The sequence below is a fragment of the Callospermophilus lateralis genome, chromosome 10, assembly GCF_048772815.1.
Source record: "Callospermophilus lateralis isolate mCalLat2 chromosome 10, mCalLat2.hap1, whole genome shotgun sequence".
Lineage (NCBI taxonomy): Eukaryota > Metazoa > Chordata > Mammalia > Rodentia > Sciuridae > Callospermophilus > Callospermophilus lateralis.
This window is the reverse complement of record NC_135314.1, coordinates 92277839-92298710: the sequence shown is the minus strand read 5'-3', so window position 1 is coordinate 92298710 and position 20872 is coordinate 92277839. Positions and strand designations below refer to the sequence as shown.

General features: G+C 35.5%; 1 protein-coding gene across 1 annotated transcript in view; it reads right to left on the bottom strand.

The window, feature by feature from the left end:
• Window positions 1–7732: 7732 nt before the first annotated feature.
• The window catches only part of Spata16 (spermatogenesis associated 16), a 228680-nt gene continuing 215540 nt past the window's right edge, over window positions 7733–20872 (bottom strand). The window contains exon 10 of the mRNA XM_076868624.2: window positions 7733–7855. Within this exon, the coding sequence (XP_076724739.2) occupies window positions 7733–7855 (123 nt within the window). The remainder of the gene's footprint in view (window positions 7856–20872) is intronic.

Sequence of the window (20872 nt, the reverse complement as noted above, 5' to 3'; positions counted from 1 at the left end):
ATTCATTCTTCTGTGACATAATAGTGTTGTGCTATTGGTATGAACACAGTGTTAGGAGAATGCTGACAGGAGCAAGAGCACATTTTCCTGGCTGTGTGGGAGGAGGGGAGAAGCAAGTGAATGAAGGTTTAAAGAAGAAGTGACATTTTGAGCCGAGGCTTTGAAGATTAGAGAAGAAGAGAAAGGGCATAGGTGAGATTGTTAGCTGTGGTACCACATTTCACTGAATTATAGGGTGCTCTGAAGTGGAGCCACTCAAGAGAGAGGGCAGGAAATGAGGCAGGGTTGAGTCTTGAAGTCTTGGTGTCTTCCTGGTGCTCTGTCTTGTTCTGTAGAGAGAGGGAGCTGCTGGTGGGGGACAGCAGTGCGGGGATTAATACTTGTGCAGTGTGGTGACTGGTTCTGAAGGATTCCTCTGATCACAGCATGGAACAAGGGTTGGAGTGAAGAGAAAACGGGGAGAAGGAAGCCTGTCACTGACAGCATGCTTGTGACCCTTTCCTATGTTACACTGAAGCTCCAGCCGTCCATGGGATGTACTAGGAGCCAGGACCTTTGGGAGGTAATAAGGTCATGAGGGAGGAGACTTCAAGATGGTTCAGTGCCCTGTTGAGAAGAATCAGAGAGTTAGCTTCCTCTCTCTGCTTTCCACCAAGTGAGGGCACAGCAAGAAAGCATTCTATCAGAGCCAGGATCAGCCAGCACCTGGATCTTGGACTTTCCAGCCTCTACAACTAGAAGAAATACACTTTTGTTGCTCAAGCTACTTGGTCTATAGTAATTGTTACAGCAGTTCCCATCAAGACCAGGCCCGTTGGGAATAAGTGCAAATCACAGGAGATGCTAAACAGCCTGAGCTAAGGCAATGACAATGGGAAGCCAGGGAGTAGAATAGTTAAGTTTGAGATTTTGAGATGGTAGGGTGGGGGAGACTGTGTGTCTCTTTAAAAAGATCTAGAGTTCCGATGAAACACAAACATATTTAGTTTTGGTTTAAAATTGTGATTATTTGTAACACTGCTCATTAAATATCTCAAATAATTAATTTTTCTATACTGAACACTTATGGGAAGGTCAAAAGATAAAATGGGCTAAAAGCAACCTTATTTTTAGAAAAGCAATTCCTGCTTTGAGCTCCGAGGTCACTTCATGTCAGTTCGATTTCTTACATCTTCTGGGTCATCTTCCTGTGCCCTCTTACCTCTGAACCTGGTTCTCCTGCATTCACACAGTGCCAGGGCCCCTTCCTCCACACAGGAGATGGCCCCCTGCAGTGTGGGGTGTGGTGTTAACTCCTTCAGGGCAGAGACTGATTCTCACTCTTCTATGATGGACACTGATATTTAAATAGTTTCTACTGTGTGTCTTACTCTGCGCAGGAATCAAATACAGAAATCATTTGAGCCTCTCAATAGCCATATGAGGACCGCTATCATCATTTCATAGATTAGGTGACTGAGATTTGCATTACGTAATGGGAAAGACAGTACTTTTTATATTGTCTCACAGAATGACCCTAATGTCTATTTTACACCCTGCCATGTAGATGGATGTGCTCATTTAATCAGCGTTATGGAGAGGTAGACTCTGTCACCAATGTGTAGCTCTCTATTGTACGTGCACACCTACCATACTGACAAGATTGAGACCTCAGCACTCTTTTGAGTATCTACCTTCATGCGAGCTGGAGGTTCAAGCGTTTCCTGAGATCATCTTTTCAAGTGTTCCAGGGAGACCCTGTTTTGCAAGGTGGGTCCTTTGGTACTTACCGTCTGACTTGAGCCAGGGAAAATTTTATAGTTCTGTGGATTATAAAGGCTTTACTAGGGAAACTTGAAGCAAGGCTCAGAAAGATGTCATTTTCTCTAGGCCCATAGCCAGGTGCTGGGTACAGCAGGATGTTGTGTGGGACACTCTGTAGGTTCCAGGGGCGGGATCTACCTCCTTGTTGGACAAACATGAAAGGGAAGAGATACCAACAGACTACAGAGTATTTATGGCCAGTTTTCTGAGAAAGCCAATTGCCCTTCCTTCTTGGAGTCCAAGGAAACTTACAGCCAAGGGAACAAGATGAGCTGCTGCTCAATGTCTTCTGCCAGAAGGGGAGAGCTTCTGGTCCCAGGTGACCTATTGTCTAGGCCAGTCCTGTTCAAGAGATATATAGTTTGAGTCACTTATGTCATTTTGAATATTTTAGTAATTATAGTCAAAGGTGTAAAAAGAGACAGGTGAAATTAATTTTAAAAAATATATTTTCTTTTGGTTACTAAATCTAAGATATTATCATTTCAGCATGTAATCCATTGCATTCTTTTTTAATACTGTCTTTGAAATCAGATATTTTACACTTATAGCACATCTCAATTTGAACATGAAATTTTCATTGATCTGTATGGAGATTGCATAAAAGTTATAGCTAAAAAGTTGATTTTTCACACCCAAGTTGATCTAAATATACTTCAAAGCTTTATAATAATTATCAATTTTACATTTAACTTTAAAAAGTAAAAATTAAAAAATTTTAAAGCTTAAATTTTAACAACCCAGTTCTATGGTTGCACAAGCCACATTTCAAGCTAGTGGCTAGTGGCTACCATGTTGGGCACAGAATGAGCTTCTAGGGACATTTTTTGTGCTACCTCAGGCATGTGCAATATGAATGTTACTTGGGACCTTCAAATTCCTAAAATCAGTAATAATAATAAGACACAAAGGAACATTATATCAAGTCCCTATTTGGGAGTGAAGCTCCTGGACAAGGATTCTAGCTCCGTTACTTTTTATCTGTAAGGAAGCTCTGGATCACAGGATACTCCTCTGAGAAAAGACAGTAACGTTTCCTGTCTCAGTTTCCTGGTGAGGACCAAATTGTACAGTACCTGGTTTATAGTGAGTTTTCGCTGAAAGTAAGTATGATTGTTTCAGTGTTTAAAACATCATTTCATATTTCATTATCTCATTTGCTCCCTAATAAAACCTCATGAGGTGGAACTAGGATTTGAACTCAGGTCTTCAAAATTTAAGCCCATTTTGCTTCCATTGTATGATTAATCATCAGCAACAGCTAACTTGAACTGAGTAGTGCCCAGGAGAAAAATTGCTCTTAGTACTTTACATTTAAGAGTTATGCTAAAGTGTTCTCCTTTGGCTTTAAGGAAGCGGGATCTGAAACAATTATTCATGTCTGTAAACCTGTTGTACAAACCTTCAAGAAAAGACAGATGAGCTATCCACACAGGGATTCAGTCCTCTCTTTCCTCACTCAATTTTTGCCTTTCTTCTTCCCCCAAAATATATTTAAAAATAAATTTAAAGTTATGATCAGCAATGCATATTAATTCTGCAGGCTGCCTTGGATCAATAGGAGATCACAACAAAAACACATATCCAATATTTAATTTTCAAGTGCACATACCATTTATTTTATAATGTATATGAAGAATGATTTTTTTTGAGCTCTGATTATTTCAGGCAGTTTTAGTGTCTCTGGATTCCACTCATTAAGGAACAAGCAGAATATGCTTATATTTATAACTTTAGGATGCTCTGTGGGTCAGTTTTCTGATTTTCCTTCCCTCTGATGGCTTGTCAAAAATATGTGCCTGCCTCCAGGTGTCATTACACTCTGTCTTGACAATCTGCTGCTTGTCAAGGCTGCACAATAGTCTTTTGTATCCAAGTCCAAGAGCCCCGGGAACTGCTGAGTGGATCAAGCAACTTGTGAAATATCTGATTGAACTTAGACTCCGTCATACCATCTCCATGAATCAAACCTCTGTAAATCAAAGCTGTGCTCTGCCAGGGGTCTCTCAACTTTCAATACATTTTGATTTAAGGGATGTTGGTCTGTGATCATCTCATATTTCATGAGATGATGGTTTGTGAGTACAGGGAAGGAACTAAACAAAACAATCATAGGGGAAGTTAAGAGGAACACAAGCAACAGTGATAAGGGACAACCCACATACTGCACTGTTGTTTTTTTGTAAACACAGATGAAACACCATAATTGGCGCTCTGTTTAATGGTTAATTCAGTGGCCCTCAGGACTGCTTGCACCAGGGATTCTGGTGGAGGTGTTGTAATGGTGTTTGTGCTTAAAGAATTCTGTAAAGAAAATATTCCCTTCAGCCTCTGTCTATGCAATAGCCATTATTTGTGATGCAAGAATTAGGATGTATAGTTTTTCTTTCAAACAGGGAATGAAAAGCTTATCTGAATCTATTTGGGAGTGATATTAAATAATATTTTTGAAAGATTATTTTTATTATCAAGGAATATATTGTATAATATTAATGATAAGATTTTAAAAAATCACCTGTAAGTGCTCGCACAAAAGATAACCATTCTTGACAACTTATTGTATTTTGTTCCAGTCTTTTATATACATATATTTTATAATCTAGTTATAATCATGGTATATATAGTTTTACTTCTTTTTTCTCTTAAGATTATAAAATTTTTATATATTATTAGATTAAGCATGGAATAGACTTTCATAAATCATTTAATCTATTACCTATGCTGGGAAATTTTGGTTGGGTTCATGTTATCTTTCCTTTTGAAGTAACTCTGTGGCAAATACTCTTGAGCTTTTACCTTTTAACACATATTTGATTATTTCTTTAGTATAGTTTCCTATTAGTGGAATTATTGAGGCAAAAGATGTAAACATCTTTAGGACTCTGGATACATGCTGATAAATTGCTACCTGTATAGGTTTTAAATTTATACAATTCTGTTCCATTAGAAACATGTAGGAGTGCTTGGCAAGATGGATTATTCTAAAAAACAAACACACCAGCCTGCAGAGGTGAAGACATATGTGGTTCCCTTCACGGTCATCTCGTTGGGATGCTTGCCTTTGTGTGTCCCTACTTCATGCATCCCCATGATCCTGCCCACACAGTGCCATCATACAGTAACCATCGTTTCTGTGCATCAAGCTGGGTTCTGGGTATCTTTTGGCTATTTTCAAAAACTGTATCACAGATTTGCCACCCTTGAAGATATATAACAGATATATAAAAGTATGAACTATCAGCTCTGAGTCAAATAAAAAAAAGCAGTCTTTGCTACTTGCCTTTTCTTCTGCAAAGGTCCTGACCCTGCTGAATGCTTCTGTGGTCATCAAAGCTGTGCTACATAAAGGCCAGCAATGAGGAGATGGACAATGTGGTGGTGTATGCTGTCCCAAGCTTTTCCCCAAACAGTTTCTAAGTAACTTCTTATTTGATACAGAGAACAAAATTGGACTTACAAATGGGGGATTAGCATAATGCATTTATTATGAGCTAACAGTGGGTTTTCTTTTGCACTGGAGATTGGACCCAGGGGTGCTTAACCACATCCCCAGTCCTCTCTCTCTCTGTCTCTTTTTTTAAATTTTGATAAAGGGTCTCAATAAATTGCTTAGGGCCTACCTAAATTGCTGAGGCTGGCTTTGAACTTGCAATCCTCCTGCCTCAGCCTCCCTGATTGCTGGGATAATGGGCATGATGGTTCATGCCTGACTAGATTTTTCTTGAGAGGGAGTAGGGGGGAAGGGAAGGGAAGGGAAGGAATACAGAGGGACAGAGAGAAAGCAAATATGACAATGTGTCAATAATAAGGGAAAACTGTGTTGAAGAGTATGTCAGTGACATTGTACTATCCTTGCCACTATTCCATAGTTTAAAAAATTTGAAAATGGAAAGTTGATAAATAAATACAACAAAATGCCTTGAAATATGACCAAAAATGATCAAGTACCTGGAATTAAGGCAGATATGTACCAGAATGTGTATGGATTTTATGTGGTGGTGGGAAGCCTCCTTTGGGATTTCTCCTTTGGAGGTGGGACTTTTTGAACTATGTTTTGTCCAGAAGAACATCCAGTGGTAATCTCCCAAACACATTTTATGGAAATAATTAATCATTCTAAGGTAGGCAGTTTGGGAAAAATCCATTTAAATATTTTTTTAGAAAATATTTTTTAGTTGCAGATGGGCACAATATTTTATTTTATTTTTTTATGTGGTGCTGTGGATCGAAACCAGGGCCTCACATGTATGAGACAAATGCTCTACCACTGAGCTACAGACCCAGCCCCTGTTTAGATATTTTGAAAGACAAGTTGCTCTCAGCACTAGACATCAGCATAGCTCTGCTCTCCATGCAGAGGCATTAGTAAAAATATACAGGGACTCAGCAAATTGCAGAGGGAAAGGAAACTGAGATTATCAAAGCATTACTGCACAATTAATATTGAAATCTGGTTGAATTGTCAAGTGTATATGGCTTCTGCTTGGCCAAGATGTCATTCTTTGGGCTTGCTTTTAATGTCTTTCAAATGTTACAGAATGAAATCCATCATCTTCATGCCCAAGAAAATGATGGAGAAATAGCATATTTCTTGTCACCAAATTTTTATTTGTTTACCTTTTTAATAATGGGAGATTCCTGGACAAGGTCAGAGAGAGCAATAGCAGCAAGGATCAGATGGCAGGCTGACCCATTATCGGAGACTCCGACATTTGGCTAAACTCCAGTGTTCTTAAAAAGAAAATAGTTTTTCAGTAATTATAAGAAAGAACTAGATGCTATTCTAGTATGAGTTTAAAACAAAGGGAGCTTGTAAAATTTACTGTTTTTAATTGAATTTGTTATTGATGTAACTCTAGCCAATGTGCTGGCCTTGGATGTGGGTTTTCCTTATATGGCCGGGTAGAAAGAGGCAAGTATTTGTTAAAAGTTAGGGTTAAGCAAGTGTCCCCAGGGAAATGAAGGTCCTGATTATATTATTTCTAAATTTGTAAACATATTTATATTTTGCATTACCATGACTACATAAATCTAACATACATTAAGACCCAAGTTACTGATTGGGTTCTTTTTTTTTCCTTTGAAATATTTATTTATTTATTTGTTTGTTTGTTTGTTTATTTATTTATTTATTTAGTCATACATGACAGTAGAACTGATTGGGTTCTTTAATAACATCATTGTATAAAGGAAGATTCATTACTATTTTGTTCCTTTTTATTCTTGTTTATTATCAGTGTACTATGAGAGCCTATTTATTTTCTCACTATTTAAAAAATTGTGTCTTTCTGTTTATTTTGCTCTGTGTCTGATTTCATCCTAGTCTCCCTAGTCTCATTCCCCTTGCTGATTAGTTGAAGTCTTGAGTGGTGGCACTTGATTCACAACCTTGTCAAATATGTGAATTTGTGTTGCGTCACTTAAAGCACAGGGAAAATAACAATATAAAAGACCCAGAAGAAAGAATGGAATGAGACACCTTAATGATGATATACCAAACATCCTATGACCACCTTCATAAGGATCAAAAGTAGATTATCAATTTTGTAATTTTAAATTTGCATTTATGTCATCTGTTTATATATCCATACGTGAATAATTTTTAGTGAGTACACTTGAATATAGATGCAAATTATAGGCATTCTTGGGTAGACCTGATACACCTTAGTCACTTTGGAAAGAAAAGGTAGGTAAAAGAGACAGCAATGTTTATTTTATAATCTATTTAACTAAACAAGACAAATATGAACAAGAGTCAAGCCAAACTTGCCAAGAACATTTATTGATGCCAGCTGAGGTTAATAAATATAGAATGTCTTTGCTTTGAGCCAAGGGATGGAGCACCTCATGCCTTGGGGACAGTCGGGCTGGGTGGACGCCCTGGCCTCTTTCCCTGGGACGTCTGATGGTGAGGCCTGCTCCTTAGTGACTAGCTTTGCTGTACCGTTTGAAGCCGTTTCATTTTTGTTTTTTGCCTTCGAGCAGTTCTCAGCTTTTTAGTTTTTAAGAAACTGTCCTCTAACTGGTATAGAAAATCTTCAATTCGTCCAATCTAGAAGAAATAAACAGGTACAATGAGATTTGTTGTCATTCCCCTGGGTTTTGTATGCTTATGAAGATGGTGGGATGCTTAAAGGACACACAGAGATCCATGTTGAAAACAGAACTGGCAGACAGGAATGGTTAGGGCAGATGCCTCCTTGTTTCCATTTAAGGGTCCCCTGCCTTGAGAACATGCTTTTCCTTATCATTCAGTCTCATGGAGTGGAGTGGTGATGGGATTATCATCACCACACTGTTTTTAACAGTCAGTGAGACCAGGGATTTCAAAAGGAAGTGGCTGGGGAAAAGTTAATTTATGGTAAGTCTTTCTGTGCTGCCTTTATCAAAAATAAGAGAGAAAACAAACAAATCCACCCCCTTCAAAACCAGAAATTCTAGCACTTGTAAGGCCATGGGCCAAGATGAACAAAAAAAATGAATATTCTATATTATTTTGGCAAGAGCCTTTAAGTCAAAAGGAAAATGAGAAAAATGTATTTTCTTTACAAATGCTACACCCCAAGGAATGAGGTAAAATAATGACATCCAAAACAATAGTCGTTGAAAGAAAAAAACCTATTGGTTTTTCTCCAAAAAAAAATTCATAATTATTCAATGGTAGTTGGTTGAATGTATTATACTGTTTGTCTGAAAGAACTATAGTGTAGAAGTCTATATATATGCTGAATTGGGCTCTCATCTGACTGGGTAGATATAAAAATTCATACTCAACTTCGACTCCCAAGACCTGCATATTGTATTAGTTTAACATCTCTCACTAAAGAGTCCATTGTCATAAAGTTAACTCAAAGCTTAGAGCACTTACTACTCAAGATGAAAGCACTTAGAATTTCAATTTTCCAATTTTGAGCTCCACTTTTAAGCAGTTTGATTTATCTTTCAGAGTAATATCCAAAAGATAATTCAAATTGTCAAAAAGAGAATAATAAATGGTAGCACTCATCCATATGTTATGCTTAGATCTTATATCACACTGGGTTATAGAAACTGCCTATTGGGCTCCTTAAGAAAACAAGATAACTTATTTATGTGAAAAGGATCCTTTTTGAAAGCCTTTAAAAAATGACACCAGGTAAATTTCTCTGAAAGCACATGGTCATTTATGATACCTCGTCATTACAGGAATCATCAAAATAATTTGGCAGAATGTTTTTGGATCCGCTCAGGAAATCAATAAATTATTTGATGTATTCCATACATTTACACTATCCAATTTTCACCAAATTAATAAGTGAAAAAATTAACACAGAGCATAAGAACACAAACACAATGGATGACACTGTGCCGTTTCTTGGATTAGTTGAGTTGATGACTCACTCATGTCATTTGCACAGATAATGTATTATTTAAATCAAAACTCTTTACAAGTAGATGTTTGCAATTAGCCTGAATACAATTTGAAATTACAATCCTAATGCAACAACAACAAAAAGCTTTCTTCAATGAGACAGAAAAATAATTATTTTTAATTATCCATCAAGTGGCTGCTCTTTCTCTCTCTCTTTTTTTTTCTTCATTATTTTTGTTAAGAGTAGTCTTGACTAACTGAGTTTCCTTTCATTAAAAAAAGACAAAATGTGTCACTGGAATAAAGAGTACTACTGAATTAAGTCAGGGGATCTTGAGCACACGCTGTGTACACAGTCACACCTGGCCTACACGGTCGTCTCCCACCTGGTCTCTCTCCATGCTGTCCTTTCAATCCATCTCATTATGATACCGAGATGATCACTTAAAAATAAAACTCTGATCACGTCTTTCCTTTGCTTAAATACAGTAAGTGGAATCCTAAACCCTTAACATGGCCTGTCCAGATCTGGTGAACTAGTTTTGTGTAACCTATGAAACTATGTAACCTCGCTCCCTCTGCTTTAGCCAAATGGTACATCTCTCAGCTGAGTACCTTTGATCCTCCTTATGTCATGTCCTCTGATGGAAGATGTCTGTCAGCACACTGTTACACACCCACTGGAGTTCAGATTAAACACTAGTGCTACAGGGAAGTTCTCCTTTATAATCCTCTGCAAAGTGGTTGTCTCAGCAAGGTATTCCCATAGTAGCTCATTCATCTCTGCGTATTGTAATTGTTTTTTACTTAATTGCTTATGATGATTTACATATTTGTCTTATCACCTGGATTTAAACTTCAAAGGCAGGAACTAGAGCCATGTTGTCCACTAGTCCCAGAACCTCGGATAGGGTTGATCATCAATAATGCTACTCTCTAAAAATAGATTTAAAGAGATTCAGAAACCCATGTGTTTTCTCATAATCAGAGTGATGCTTGGTATACAGCATGTAGGAGGCTCCCCTATAAATGAAGTAGACATGATCTTTATACCCCACCATTCTATTACTATTGCTTAGCTTTGAGACTATTAAGGCAAGGGGTGAATAACATACTTGAAATAGGCAGAGATAAAAAGGTCCCTGCATGAGGACTCAGCAGGAGCATAGAATTGTTTTTGGCTTGACTTATTACAGTCTTTCTCTTTGATGCCAGGAAAGACCCTTGGCCTTTCTGAGCTTCAGTTTTTGCCACCATTTGGTGTAAGAGAGAGTTGGCCTGGGTAATATCTAAGGATACCCCCAATCTTAAAATCCCAGGACTCGTGTTCACATTAGATCTAAGTCATCCAGTCCTAAAGATGAGCACTTGCATCGTCAAACCAGAGGTTATTCCCCTAGATTACACCATTAGATGGATGACACTATGTGCAGTGAAGGAAGGCAATTTTAGCTTCTGTGCTTACTGACGTGTAGGAGAGCTGCAGCATGTTTTTAGTAAAGCTGGTTCTTTATTTTCTTTTTTTAAGTCAAGGAAAGAAAAATGCTAAAAGAAAATAGATTCATATAACTAAGAAGAACAGATTGCAAATGATAGAAATTTCTGTAAAGCCCTTAGGAAAATAAAATACAAGGAAATACGCAAGTATATAAGGGAGGAAATGAGCTGGGTTTTGAAGCAGAAGCTTTTTTAGACTCTCTTTTTGGTACATAAGCTACTTGCTTGACTGGATCAGATAGCCTACTTGGTCATCCTGGGTCTAATTTTCCCATTTGCAAAATGGGCAGGTGGCATTTTCTTAGGTATGCATGTGCCAATGCAGACTAGGCATTACAGTGATATGGGCATCTGACCCATAGAGCATTTGGGGATGTCTGCTGACTGAGGGGAACTGAAGTTCTCAGTAGGAGGGTAGGTTCTGACCTGTTGTATGACTAGTGATTATAATTCATGTTAAACAGTAAGGGTGTTGTCATCAACTAGTTTCTCGGGTCCTTTTAATTTATATTCAAATATTACTGCTATGGATTTGAATATAAATTAATGTTGATTGTGTCACTCTCTAAATTCATACATTAAAATTTTAACCCCTAGTACTTTAAAATATGATTTCATCTGGAGATAGGGTTTTAATATAGATAATCAAGTTAGATTATAGTCATTCTAATGCAAAATGACTGATAATCTGTATAAAATGTGGCGATTTGGAGATATATAAGCACACAGGAAGAGTCTCATGTGACAATGTAGGCAGATACTGTGGTGAAGCTCCTTCAAGCCAACAGACCATAAAGATTGCCAGCAAACTACCAAACTAGGGGAGAAGCATGGGACAGATTCTTCCTCACGGCCCTCAGAAGGAACCAACCTTGTGGATGGATGCTTTGATTTTAGACTCCAGGATGGTGAAACAATAAATTTCTGTCATTTAACTCACTCAGTCTGTGGTACTTTGATATGGTAGCCCTAGCAAATGAATATAATTATTTAAGACATAAGGTGAGAGGAAACTAAGTACTAGCTTTCTCCTCACACATGACTTTAGATGCTTTCAAAAGTTCACCTTTCCTACTGTTTGAAGGTTGCTACTTGGTTGGTGCCCCCTTGCACATATAGGCTTAGTGTGGGCCTTGGGAACAAGAGTGCACTTGTTTCAGTTACTGCAGTTAGAAGAAGTGCAATTCAGATTTAAACACATGGGTAAGTTATACCAAGAAGGAAGATGCTGGTCTTGAATTTAGGGCTTCCTATTAGATTCCATGTAGTCTGGATCAAAGAGGATTAAGAATGTGCAAATGGGTTTGCTTGCACATGTTCATCCCTTGGGAGTTGGATGCTCAAAAATTTTTAATTTAAAAAATAAGGATTTGAAAGACTTTTTTTTTTTAAGAAGAAAGAAGGTTGAGGAATAAATGCCAAGTTTATATGATTATCATGGTGGTGGTTACAGAATATGAATGTGTTTTCAATGATTAGCAGTTTAGACCAAAATCCTCTCTGCAAAACAGACATTTCACTCCACCAGAGTGGATTTCATAACATGAGTTTCTTTGCTCTGTTCCAATTTAATTTCCAGACCAAATGCTTTTACATATTTATCATCCATAATGGTTTGAATTGTAATTCTTATTAGAATTACAATTGTTTTCAAACAGGCTTGAAATTAATTTCTAAAATAAACTTAATTTCTGAAACAGAGCTGTTTCTACTAATAATATGTCAGTTTCCTTTAATTTTGGCTAGTATTCAAACAGACAAACCCTTATATTTCTCTTTTATCATTTAGTGGATTTGGTTTATTGTTCAGGATTTTAATCACAAGAGTACAACATAAAAATCTGAGGTACCTACTCTTGAGATGTTATAAAACATGCGAAAATCTCCATGCCAGACTGTATTCCTGAACATCTTTTTTTTTTTTTTTCCTGTGCTGTACTTAGGATTGAACCTAGGATTCTACACATGCTAGGCAAGCACTCTAGAACTGAGCTATACCCCCAGCCCTGTATCATCAACTTTTAATTACAAATACCATGTAAAGAACAGTAAGATGACACAAATTGCAAACTAGAAAACTAGACTTTACTGGACAATGAATCTGCTGGTGCCTTGATCTTAGATTTCCCTGTCTACAGAACCATGAGAAATAAATTTCTGTTGTTTAGAAGCCATTTGGCTTATGGTATTTTATTATAACAAACTATATATATATATATATACACACACACACACACACACTTAAAATTATGTTTTCAACATCATTCAGTGGTATTCAGTTTATCTGAAGGTTTGAGTATATATTACTAAACTTTTCATGTTGGGATAATGATAATTGTAGATTCACATGCATCACTAAGAAGCGATACAGGAAGAAACTTTGTTCTGTTTACCCACTACCCCTCCATGCTAACATCTGGCAAAACTATAAAAGACTACCATAGACAAGGCATTGATGTTTATACAGTCAAAACAGAACAGTTCCATCACCACAAAAATCACAAAACTCTTTTCGTGTTGCGTTTTTTTTTTTTTTTTTTTGGGTTTGTAGTTTTGGAGATTGAATCCAGGGTCTTGTTCATGTTAGGCAAGTACACCAACATTGAGCTCCACCCCACAGCCCTTTATTTATTTTTATTTTGAGACAAGGTGTTGCTAAGTTGCTGAGGCTGGCCTCAAACTTGCTATCCTGCTCCAGCCTTCCCAGTAACTTGGATCCAGGCCTGCACCAGCATACCTGCTCATGCTGCCAATTTATAGCACACCCCATTTTTCTCCTGGCCTGCATCTTATTTAACCCTGGCAACCACAAATCAGTTCTCACAGAAAACCTTTTTATAATGACAAAATTATAGAAATGAAGGTTATCTAAATGTAATCAGTATTTCTGGAGATTTATTCAGGTTATTAGATCAATAATTTGTTTATTTTTAATGCCAAGTAGTATTACATGGTTATACTATTCACCTTTTAAAAGGATAGCTAGATTATTATTATTATTATTATTTAAAGTTTGTGTTAATATGGATTAAGTTCATGTGAACATTTGTGTACAGGTTTTTGTATGAATATAAGTCTTCATTTCTCCGACATAAATGTCCCATGCTCTTGGATCATGTGGGAGTTGCATATTTATTTTTTTAAAAGAAACTGCCATATTGTTTTGGTATGGTACAATATGCCATTTAAAACAAGATAGCAATTCTGTGGTCATATAGTTACTGTTACTGTGGTTATACCACTTTTCATTCCCATTAGCAATGCATGAATTATTCAATTTCTCTACATTCTTATTAGCATTTGGTGTTGCCACTATTTTTTTTATGTTACCCACACATATACATACATATAAAATAACATCTCATTGTAGTTCTATTTCCCTAATAGCTAGTGATGTTGAACATCTTTTGTTTACTAGACATTCACATTGGTGATATATATTTATATCTTTGCTCATTTTCAAATTGGATTGACTTTATTATACTGTTGAACTTATTTGTTTGTTTCTCTATCTGTATTTGGTACTAGGAATTGAACCCAGGGATGCTTAAAGATAGGGTCTCACTAAGCTGTTTAGGGCCATTTCTCCTGTCTCATCTTCCGGAGTTGCTGGGATTACAGGCATGCACCATCATGCCCAGCCACTGTTGGAATTTTGAGAGTTCTTTATACTTTCTGTATATTAGTTCTTTGAAGGATACGTGGTTTGCATATCTTTTGTCTTATTCTGTGCTTGTCCTTTTATCCTTTTAAATAGTCTTTCACAGATCATAAGGTTTTAATTTTGATAGTCTAATTGATTAATAAGAAAAAGACCACAAAGATTTTCTCCTGATTTTCTTCTAAAAGTTTTACATTTAAGTCTATGGCCTATTTTGAGTTAATTTCTGTGAGTTAGATCATGGCTCTTTGGGCTTTTTTTTTTGCCGTGGATGTCCATATGCTCCACCACCATTTGTTGAAAAAGCTCTCTTTCCTCCATTGAATTGCTTTTGCACCTTTATATAAAAAAAAGGCAGTTGAGGATATTTATATAGGTTTATTTCTGGGTTCTCTATTTTGTTCCATTGAGCTATGTGTCTGTCCCTCTACCAATACCACAAAGTCTTGATTACTGTAGCTATATAAAACGTCTTTAAATTGGGTAGACTGATTCCTCCCACTTCATTCTTTCCCAAAGTGTTTTAGCTAGTCTGTTTCCTTTGCCTTTCTATATAAATGTTGGCATAATCTTGTCTGTCCCTATGAAACATCTTGCTAGAATTTTAATAGAAATTATGTTAAAACGCCATATCAATTATGAGAGACTGATGTCTATACTATGCAACGTCTTCTAAATCTTTTAATTCTCTCTCCATTTGTTTAGAGTTTCAATTTCTTACAACACTGTTTTGTGTATTTTTGGCATACAAGTCCTGCATATGCTTTGTTAGATTCACACCAAAATATTTTATTTTGAAAAATTTTAAATAATTTTTTGAACAATTGTAAATGGTACTCTATCTTAAGTTCCAGTGTCCATAATCCCGGCTAGTACATAGAAATACCATGGAAGTTTGAACTTTTATCTCAAAGTCACTGAGTCTTTTGTATATCCTGTGGGATTTTCTATGAGACAATTATGTCATCTACAAAGATTTTCTCCTAAAAGTTTTACATTTAAGTCTATGGCCTATTTTGAATTAATTTCTGTGAGTTAGATCATGGGTCTTTGGGCTTTTTGTTTTGTTTTATTTGTTCATTTCTGAACAAATATATTATAATTATTTTTTATTGCCTTATTGCAGGGCCTAGAATTTCCAGCACTATGCTGAATAAGGCTGGTGAGAACTGACACCCTTGACTTGATCCTGATCCTAAAGAGAAAACAAACATTCTTTTACTATAAAGGGTAACGTTAGCTGTAGCATTTTTTTGTAGATACTACTTAAAAATTTGAAGAGGATCCTCTGTATTTCTAATTTTCTAAGCATTTTTATTGTGAACCAGTGTTGAAGTTTTTCAAATGCTTTTTGTACTTCAGTCGATGTGCTCAGTTGATTTTCTGTCCATAGCTTGTTAATATAGTAGAATACATTTGATTTTTAAATACTTGAACATCCTTGCACCTATGGAATAATCCCCACTTGGTTACAGCACAAAATTATTTTTATATATTGCTGAATTCTAATTGCTAATAACTTAAGGATTTTTAAATCTATATTAACAATACATACTGGTTTGTCTTTTTTGGTACTGTTTTGGTCTGATTGGGTAACAGAATAATACTAGTTTTATAATATAAATTGGGAAGCATTTTGTAGTCTTTAAAATAAATTAAATAATATAAATAAGTAAATTAAATAATATAAATAAATAAAATAAAATATGGAGATAACTTGCCAAACTGGTTAAAAAAAAAAGAAAATTATGTGGAATTAAGGTTAACTCTTTAAATAGTAGTATTATCCAGTGAAATCAGGTAAGCTCAAAGATTTCCCTTTGGGGAGTTTATAATTATAAATAGTTATAGGGTTATTCAGATTATCTTATATTGGATAAGTTATGGTAGTTTGCATTTTTTTAAGGAACTGGTACATTTAATCTAAGTTGTGTTTTATAGATAGAAATGCTTAGAGCATTCCCCTATCCTTTTAATGGCTGCAGAATTTTATTATTACTATTAAAAAAATATTTTTAGTTGTAGATGGACACAATACCTTTATTTTGTTTAGTTTTTTAATGTGGTCCTGGGGATGGAACCCAGTGCCTCATGCATGCTAGGCAAGTGCTCTACCACTGAGCCACAACGTCAGCCCTCCATTTTATTACTGATATTGGTGATTTGTGTCTTCTTTTTCTTTATCAGTCTTGCCAGATGACTTAAACTTTGTTGATCTATTCGAAGAGTCAGCTTTTTGTTGCGTCGATTTTTCTGTTTTCAATTTCATTGATTTCTAGTCTTTATTATAGATTTTTCTTTCTGCATGCTTTGTATTTATTTTCCTTTTCTGTTTCTAGGTTTTGCAGATAGGGCTTCAAATTACTGATTTGAGATTTTTCTCTTATAATGCACACATTTGGTGATATAAAATTCTTAGTGATGTTGTAGCTGTGTCCCACACATTTTGATATGTTGTGTTCAGTGTATTTTTTTTTCCAATTTTCTTGAGTCTCTCTTTTGATCCATGAACTATTATTCAAGCCTTTGGAGAAGTTCCTGTTATTTTTCTGTTACTGACTTCTAAGTTTGTATTCATTGTGTTGAAGAATATGTTCTTTATGAGTTCAGTTTTGAAAAAAATCCTTAAGGTCATTTATGATTTAGAATATAGTCTATTTGTTACATGTTACATGGACATTTGAAAAGAATGTATATTCTGCTGTTTGTGGATGAATTTTTCTATAAATGTTGGTTAGATGGTGTTGGCCGATGGTCCTGTTTGTGGTATAATTGAGTTATTCTGTTTCCTTGATGATTTTATATTTTACATTTGTTCTATTAATTGTTCTATTAACATGTCTACAATCTCCAACTGTATTATTGTATCTATTATTCCCTTTAATCCTATCAACTTTTGCCTTATATATTTTCAAGCCCTATTGTTTGTGCACACACATTTAGAATTGCTAAATCTTTTTTTTGGATTGATCCTTTTATTATTATAGAATATCCCTTCCTGTCTCTGGTAATTTTCTTTGTTTGGAGATCTACTTTGTCTAATATCAGTCATCACTTCTTTTATTAATGTTTACATGGTCTATCTTTTTCTGTCCTTTGACTTCAAACTTGCCTGTGCTATTATATTTGAACTAAGTTTGTAGCTAACATGTAGTTGGGTCATATTTTAAAATCAACTGTGCCAATTTCTGCTTTTTAATTGCTGTGTTTAGGCCATTTAAATTTAATGTAATTATTGGTATGTTGGAGCTTAGTCTATATTTTATTTTTTGTCTTACTCATGAGTACTTATACATTTTTTAGAATTACACTTTGTGTATATCTTTTTGTATTGCTTTTTATGTAGTTGCTCCAGGTATTATATATATATTGTGTGTGTTCATTTGTGTGACTGAAGTTCAGAATCAATACTTTTCAAATGTCTCTTCATTCTTCCCAGTTTACAGTATTCTTATCTTGTTTCCTGTATATACATTTAGAACCACCTTATACAATGTTAGTATTTTTGCTTCCATCATCAGATACCATGAAGAGCAAAAAGAAAGTTTATTATTTATACTCACAGTTTGCTTGTTGTATTCTTTCAGTCTTTTATTTTGAGATCTTTCTTTCATTGTCTCTTTTCCACTTAGAGAACTTACTTTAGTCATTATTTTTAGGGTAGCTCTGCTATTGACAAATTCTTTTAGGTTTTTTCTGAGATTACCATGATTTCTTTTTTTATTCCTGAAAGATATCTTCATTGGGTATAACACTCTGTGTTAAAAATTATTTTCTTTTAATACTTGAAAAATATTGAGCCACTTGCTTTTGGCCTCCATATTTTCTTATGAAAAAGCCACTGTTATTTGAGTTGTTTTCCTTATTAGGTGGTGCATATCTCTCTTTTGTTGCTTTCAAGAGTTTTTGTCTTTCGTTTCCAGAAGTTTGATTCTGATATGTTCTCTGTAAATTTCTTTAGGTTTTACCTTTTTTTAGAGTTAATTCAACCTCTTGAATCTATAGTTGTATGTCTTTTGGAAATTTGGAAAGTTCTCTTTGCTTCTCTAACTCCCAGGTCCCAGAGGTTCTGTTCAGTTTTCTCCTTGTCTATTTTTTCCTTATTGTTCATATTTGATAATTTCCATTGTCCCATTCTCATTTCACTGATTTGTCCCTCTGTTCCCTTCATTCTGCTGTTGAGCCCACCCAATAAGATTTTTTGTTTAGTTATTTTTCAGTTCTAAATTGTTGATTTGTTTCTAATTTATAGCTTCTACTTTTGATGAGATTTTATTTACTTGCTGAGACTATTTTTTCATTGAGGTATGTTTATGATTGGTTATTTTTGTTACGGTTGTTTTAAAATATTTGTCAGATAATTCTAACATTTCTCATATTTCTGTCTTAGCATCTATTGATGGTCTTCTTTATTCAACTTGAGTCTTCCTAGTTCTTGTCTTGATGAGTGATCTCTGATTGAAATTTGGACATTTTGGGTGTTTTGTTTTGAGATTCAAGGTAACATTTAAGATTTATGGTTTAGCTGTATTTTTCTAATACTGATATGGCAGGGGTTCTATCCAGCAGATGTCAAAAGAAGCAAAAAATATCATGAATTCCTTTTAATGTAGATGAGCCTCACTTTACCCTATCTCTGGCTAGGATCTCTCCAAAGTATGTGCATAGTTGTCGTTTCACCAGCCATCTCATGTTCCTCTAGTCTTTTCTCCAACAAAAAGCCATTTTTAGTAGAGTACATATAAGTTTCACACAGTTTTGATAATGCTAAGAGATATGGGTTTATTTGTGTTTAGAGAATTTGTGTGTCTTGTCTTCGTCTCCAAATGCATATTTTAAGAAAGTCATAGAAAGACAAATGACCCATACTTTCCCATATAATTGCATATAAAGTTACTTTTATTTTTGTCCTTCTCCAAAATAGGGAAGCTGTAATGAGTATATTGCAAATGACTGAATAAACTACAAGTCAATTGCTGTGAACTCCGTATTAATTCCACTTTCAATACAGAATGGAAGATGTCCTATGGTTCATTTAGCCACGAAGTGGTATAAGCTGTTGTTCTGTTATTTTCAAGAATTATGAAGAATTGCATAACTATATAAAATATATGCAATAAAATGCTAGGCTACCAAGCGAAGAAGACACTTTTAGTAATTTAAAGGAAGCAACTTGTAGAATGAACTGCAAACTTCCTCTTCAGTCCAAAAATACAATCGGGATATATGTTCTTCTCCTATGTTCCCCAATCAATATTACACTCAACTTTTAAAAGATGCATTCTGAAAAACCTTTGCAAAGATAAAACACTTTCAGACTTGAAATAATATGAGCACTTCCCATTTCTGCTTAGTCACTTCCCTATATTAGCTTGTAAATGGGTCAGGCAGACAACGAACTTAGAAGGAAGTAAATGATGCTTTGTTCCAATCCCAGCCTCAAGTTCTGCTGTGTTGTGATGGTAAAACTTGGGGTGAAGTTTTGGTCCATATAGAACTGTGTTTTCCTTGGAAGCCTGAAGCACCCCAGAATGCTATGCAGATATAACTCGCTGAAGAGTGACCTTCAGAGCAACAATAAGCTTTAGACAGGACAACAGCTTGATAATTTGTTGAGTAACCGATTAGACTTCTAGCTGTTTTCTTGAAGTCCTGAAGTTGCAGGAAGAAGAAAAATGATGAATTGTCAAAGCAAAACTAAATATGATGTGTCTACTGAGGGAAGACATAAAATCAGTACGATTTAGGCAAGAGTTGTGGGTGCTGGGGTTCGGGTTTGGTCAGGCAGCTGCTACAAAGCAATGTGGGTAAGTGTCCAGATGGGCAGTAGGCTGTGCTCTAGAGAAGGATGGTGGATGCCTGCAATAGACTCTGATACTTCTATCCCACTCACTGCCACAAAGAAGACTCAAAGCCTGTCTCGCTGGCTTCTTATAGGTCTGCGCTTGGGTTAGTCAGTGTTCTTCGTGCCATTGACTTTTAGCAATTGCATTTGTTTAAACATAAGTATTTCAGAGAGTGATTGGGAACAGGGACTTTGACTCAAACCCTAGCACTACAAACTTGTGTTTGTTTCTTTGTTAATTTTACAAATCTCTTTTTCCTCTTCTTTCAAAGGAGAGATAACGATGTCTTTATGCTAGGATTATTACAATCATTAAATGTGATAATGTGTTGAAGAGCTTGGCACATAAGGAGATCAATAATAATCACTGATAACATTCATCATCATCAATATTAACTTATTTATATGAAGTAAAATTTTCTATAGCTTGTTTCAATTGTTATAGTTACTCAGAAACAAGCTTCAGACAGGAAGATAGCTTGATAATTTGTTGAGTAGCAAAATATTTTATTAGGTCCATGTGCATGATATCAGATTAGCTCTGTCTGCACTTTGATAAACTCCTATTTAAAAATGGCTAAGCTCCTGGTACATGCTCCCTAGATGAGGGCCGTGTTAAGATTTGACTCTTGCACAGAAATACTTCTTCCACTATAGAAATTTCCTGCCAAATCATCAATGTTTTGAAAGATAGTAGTTCAGTAAACAAAGGATA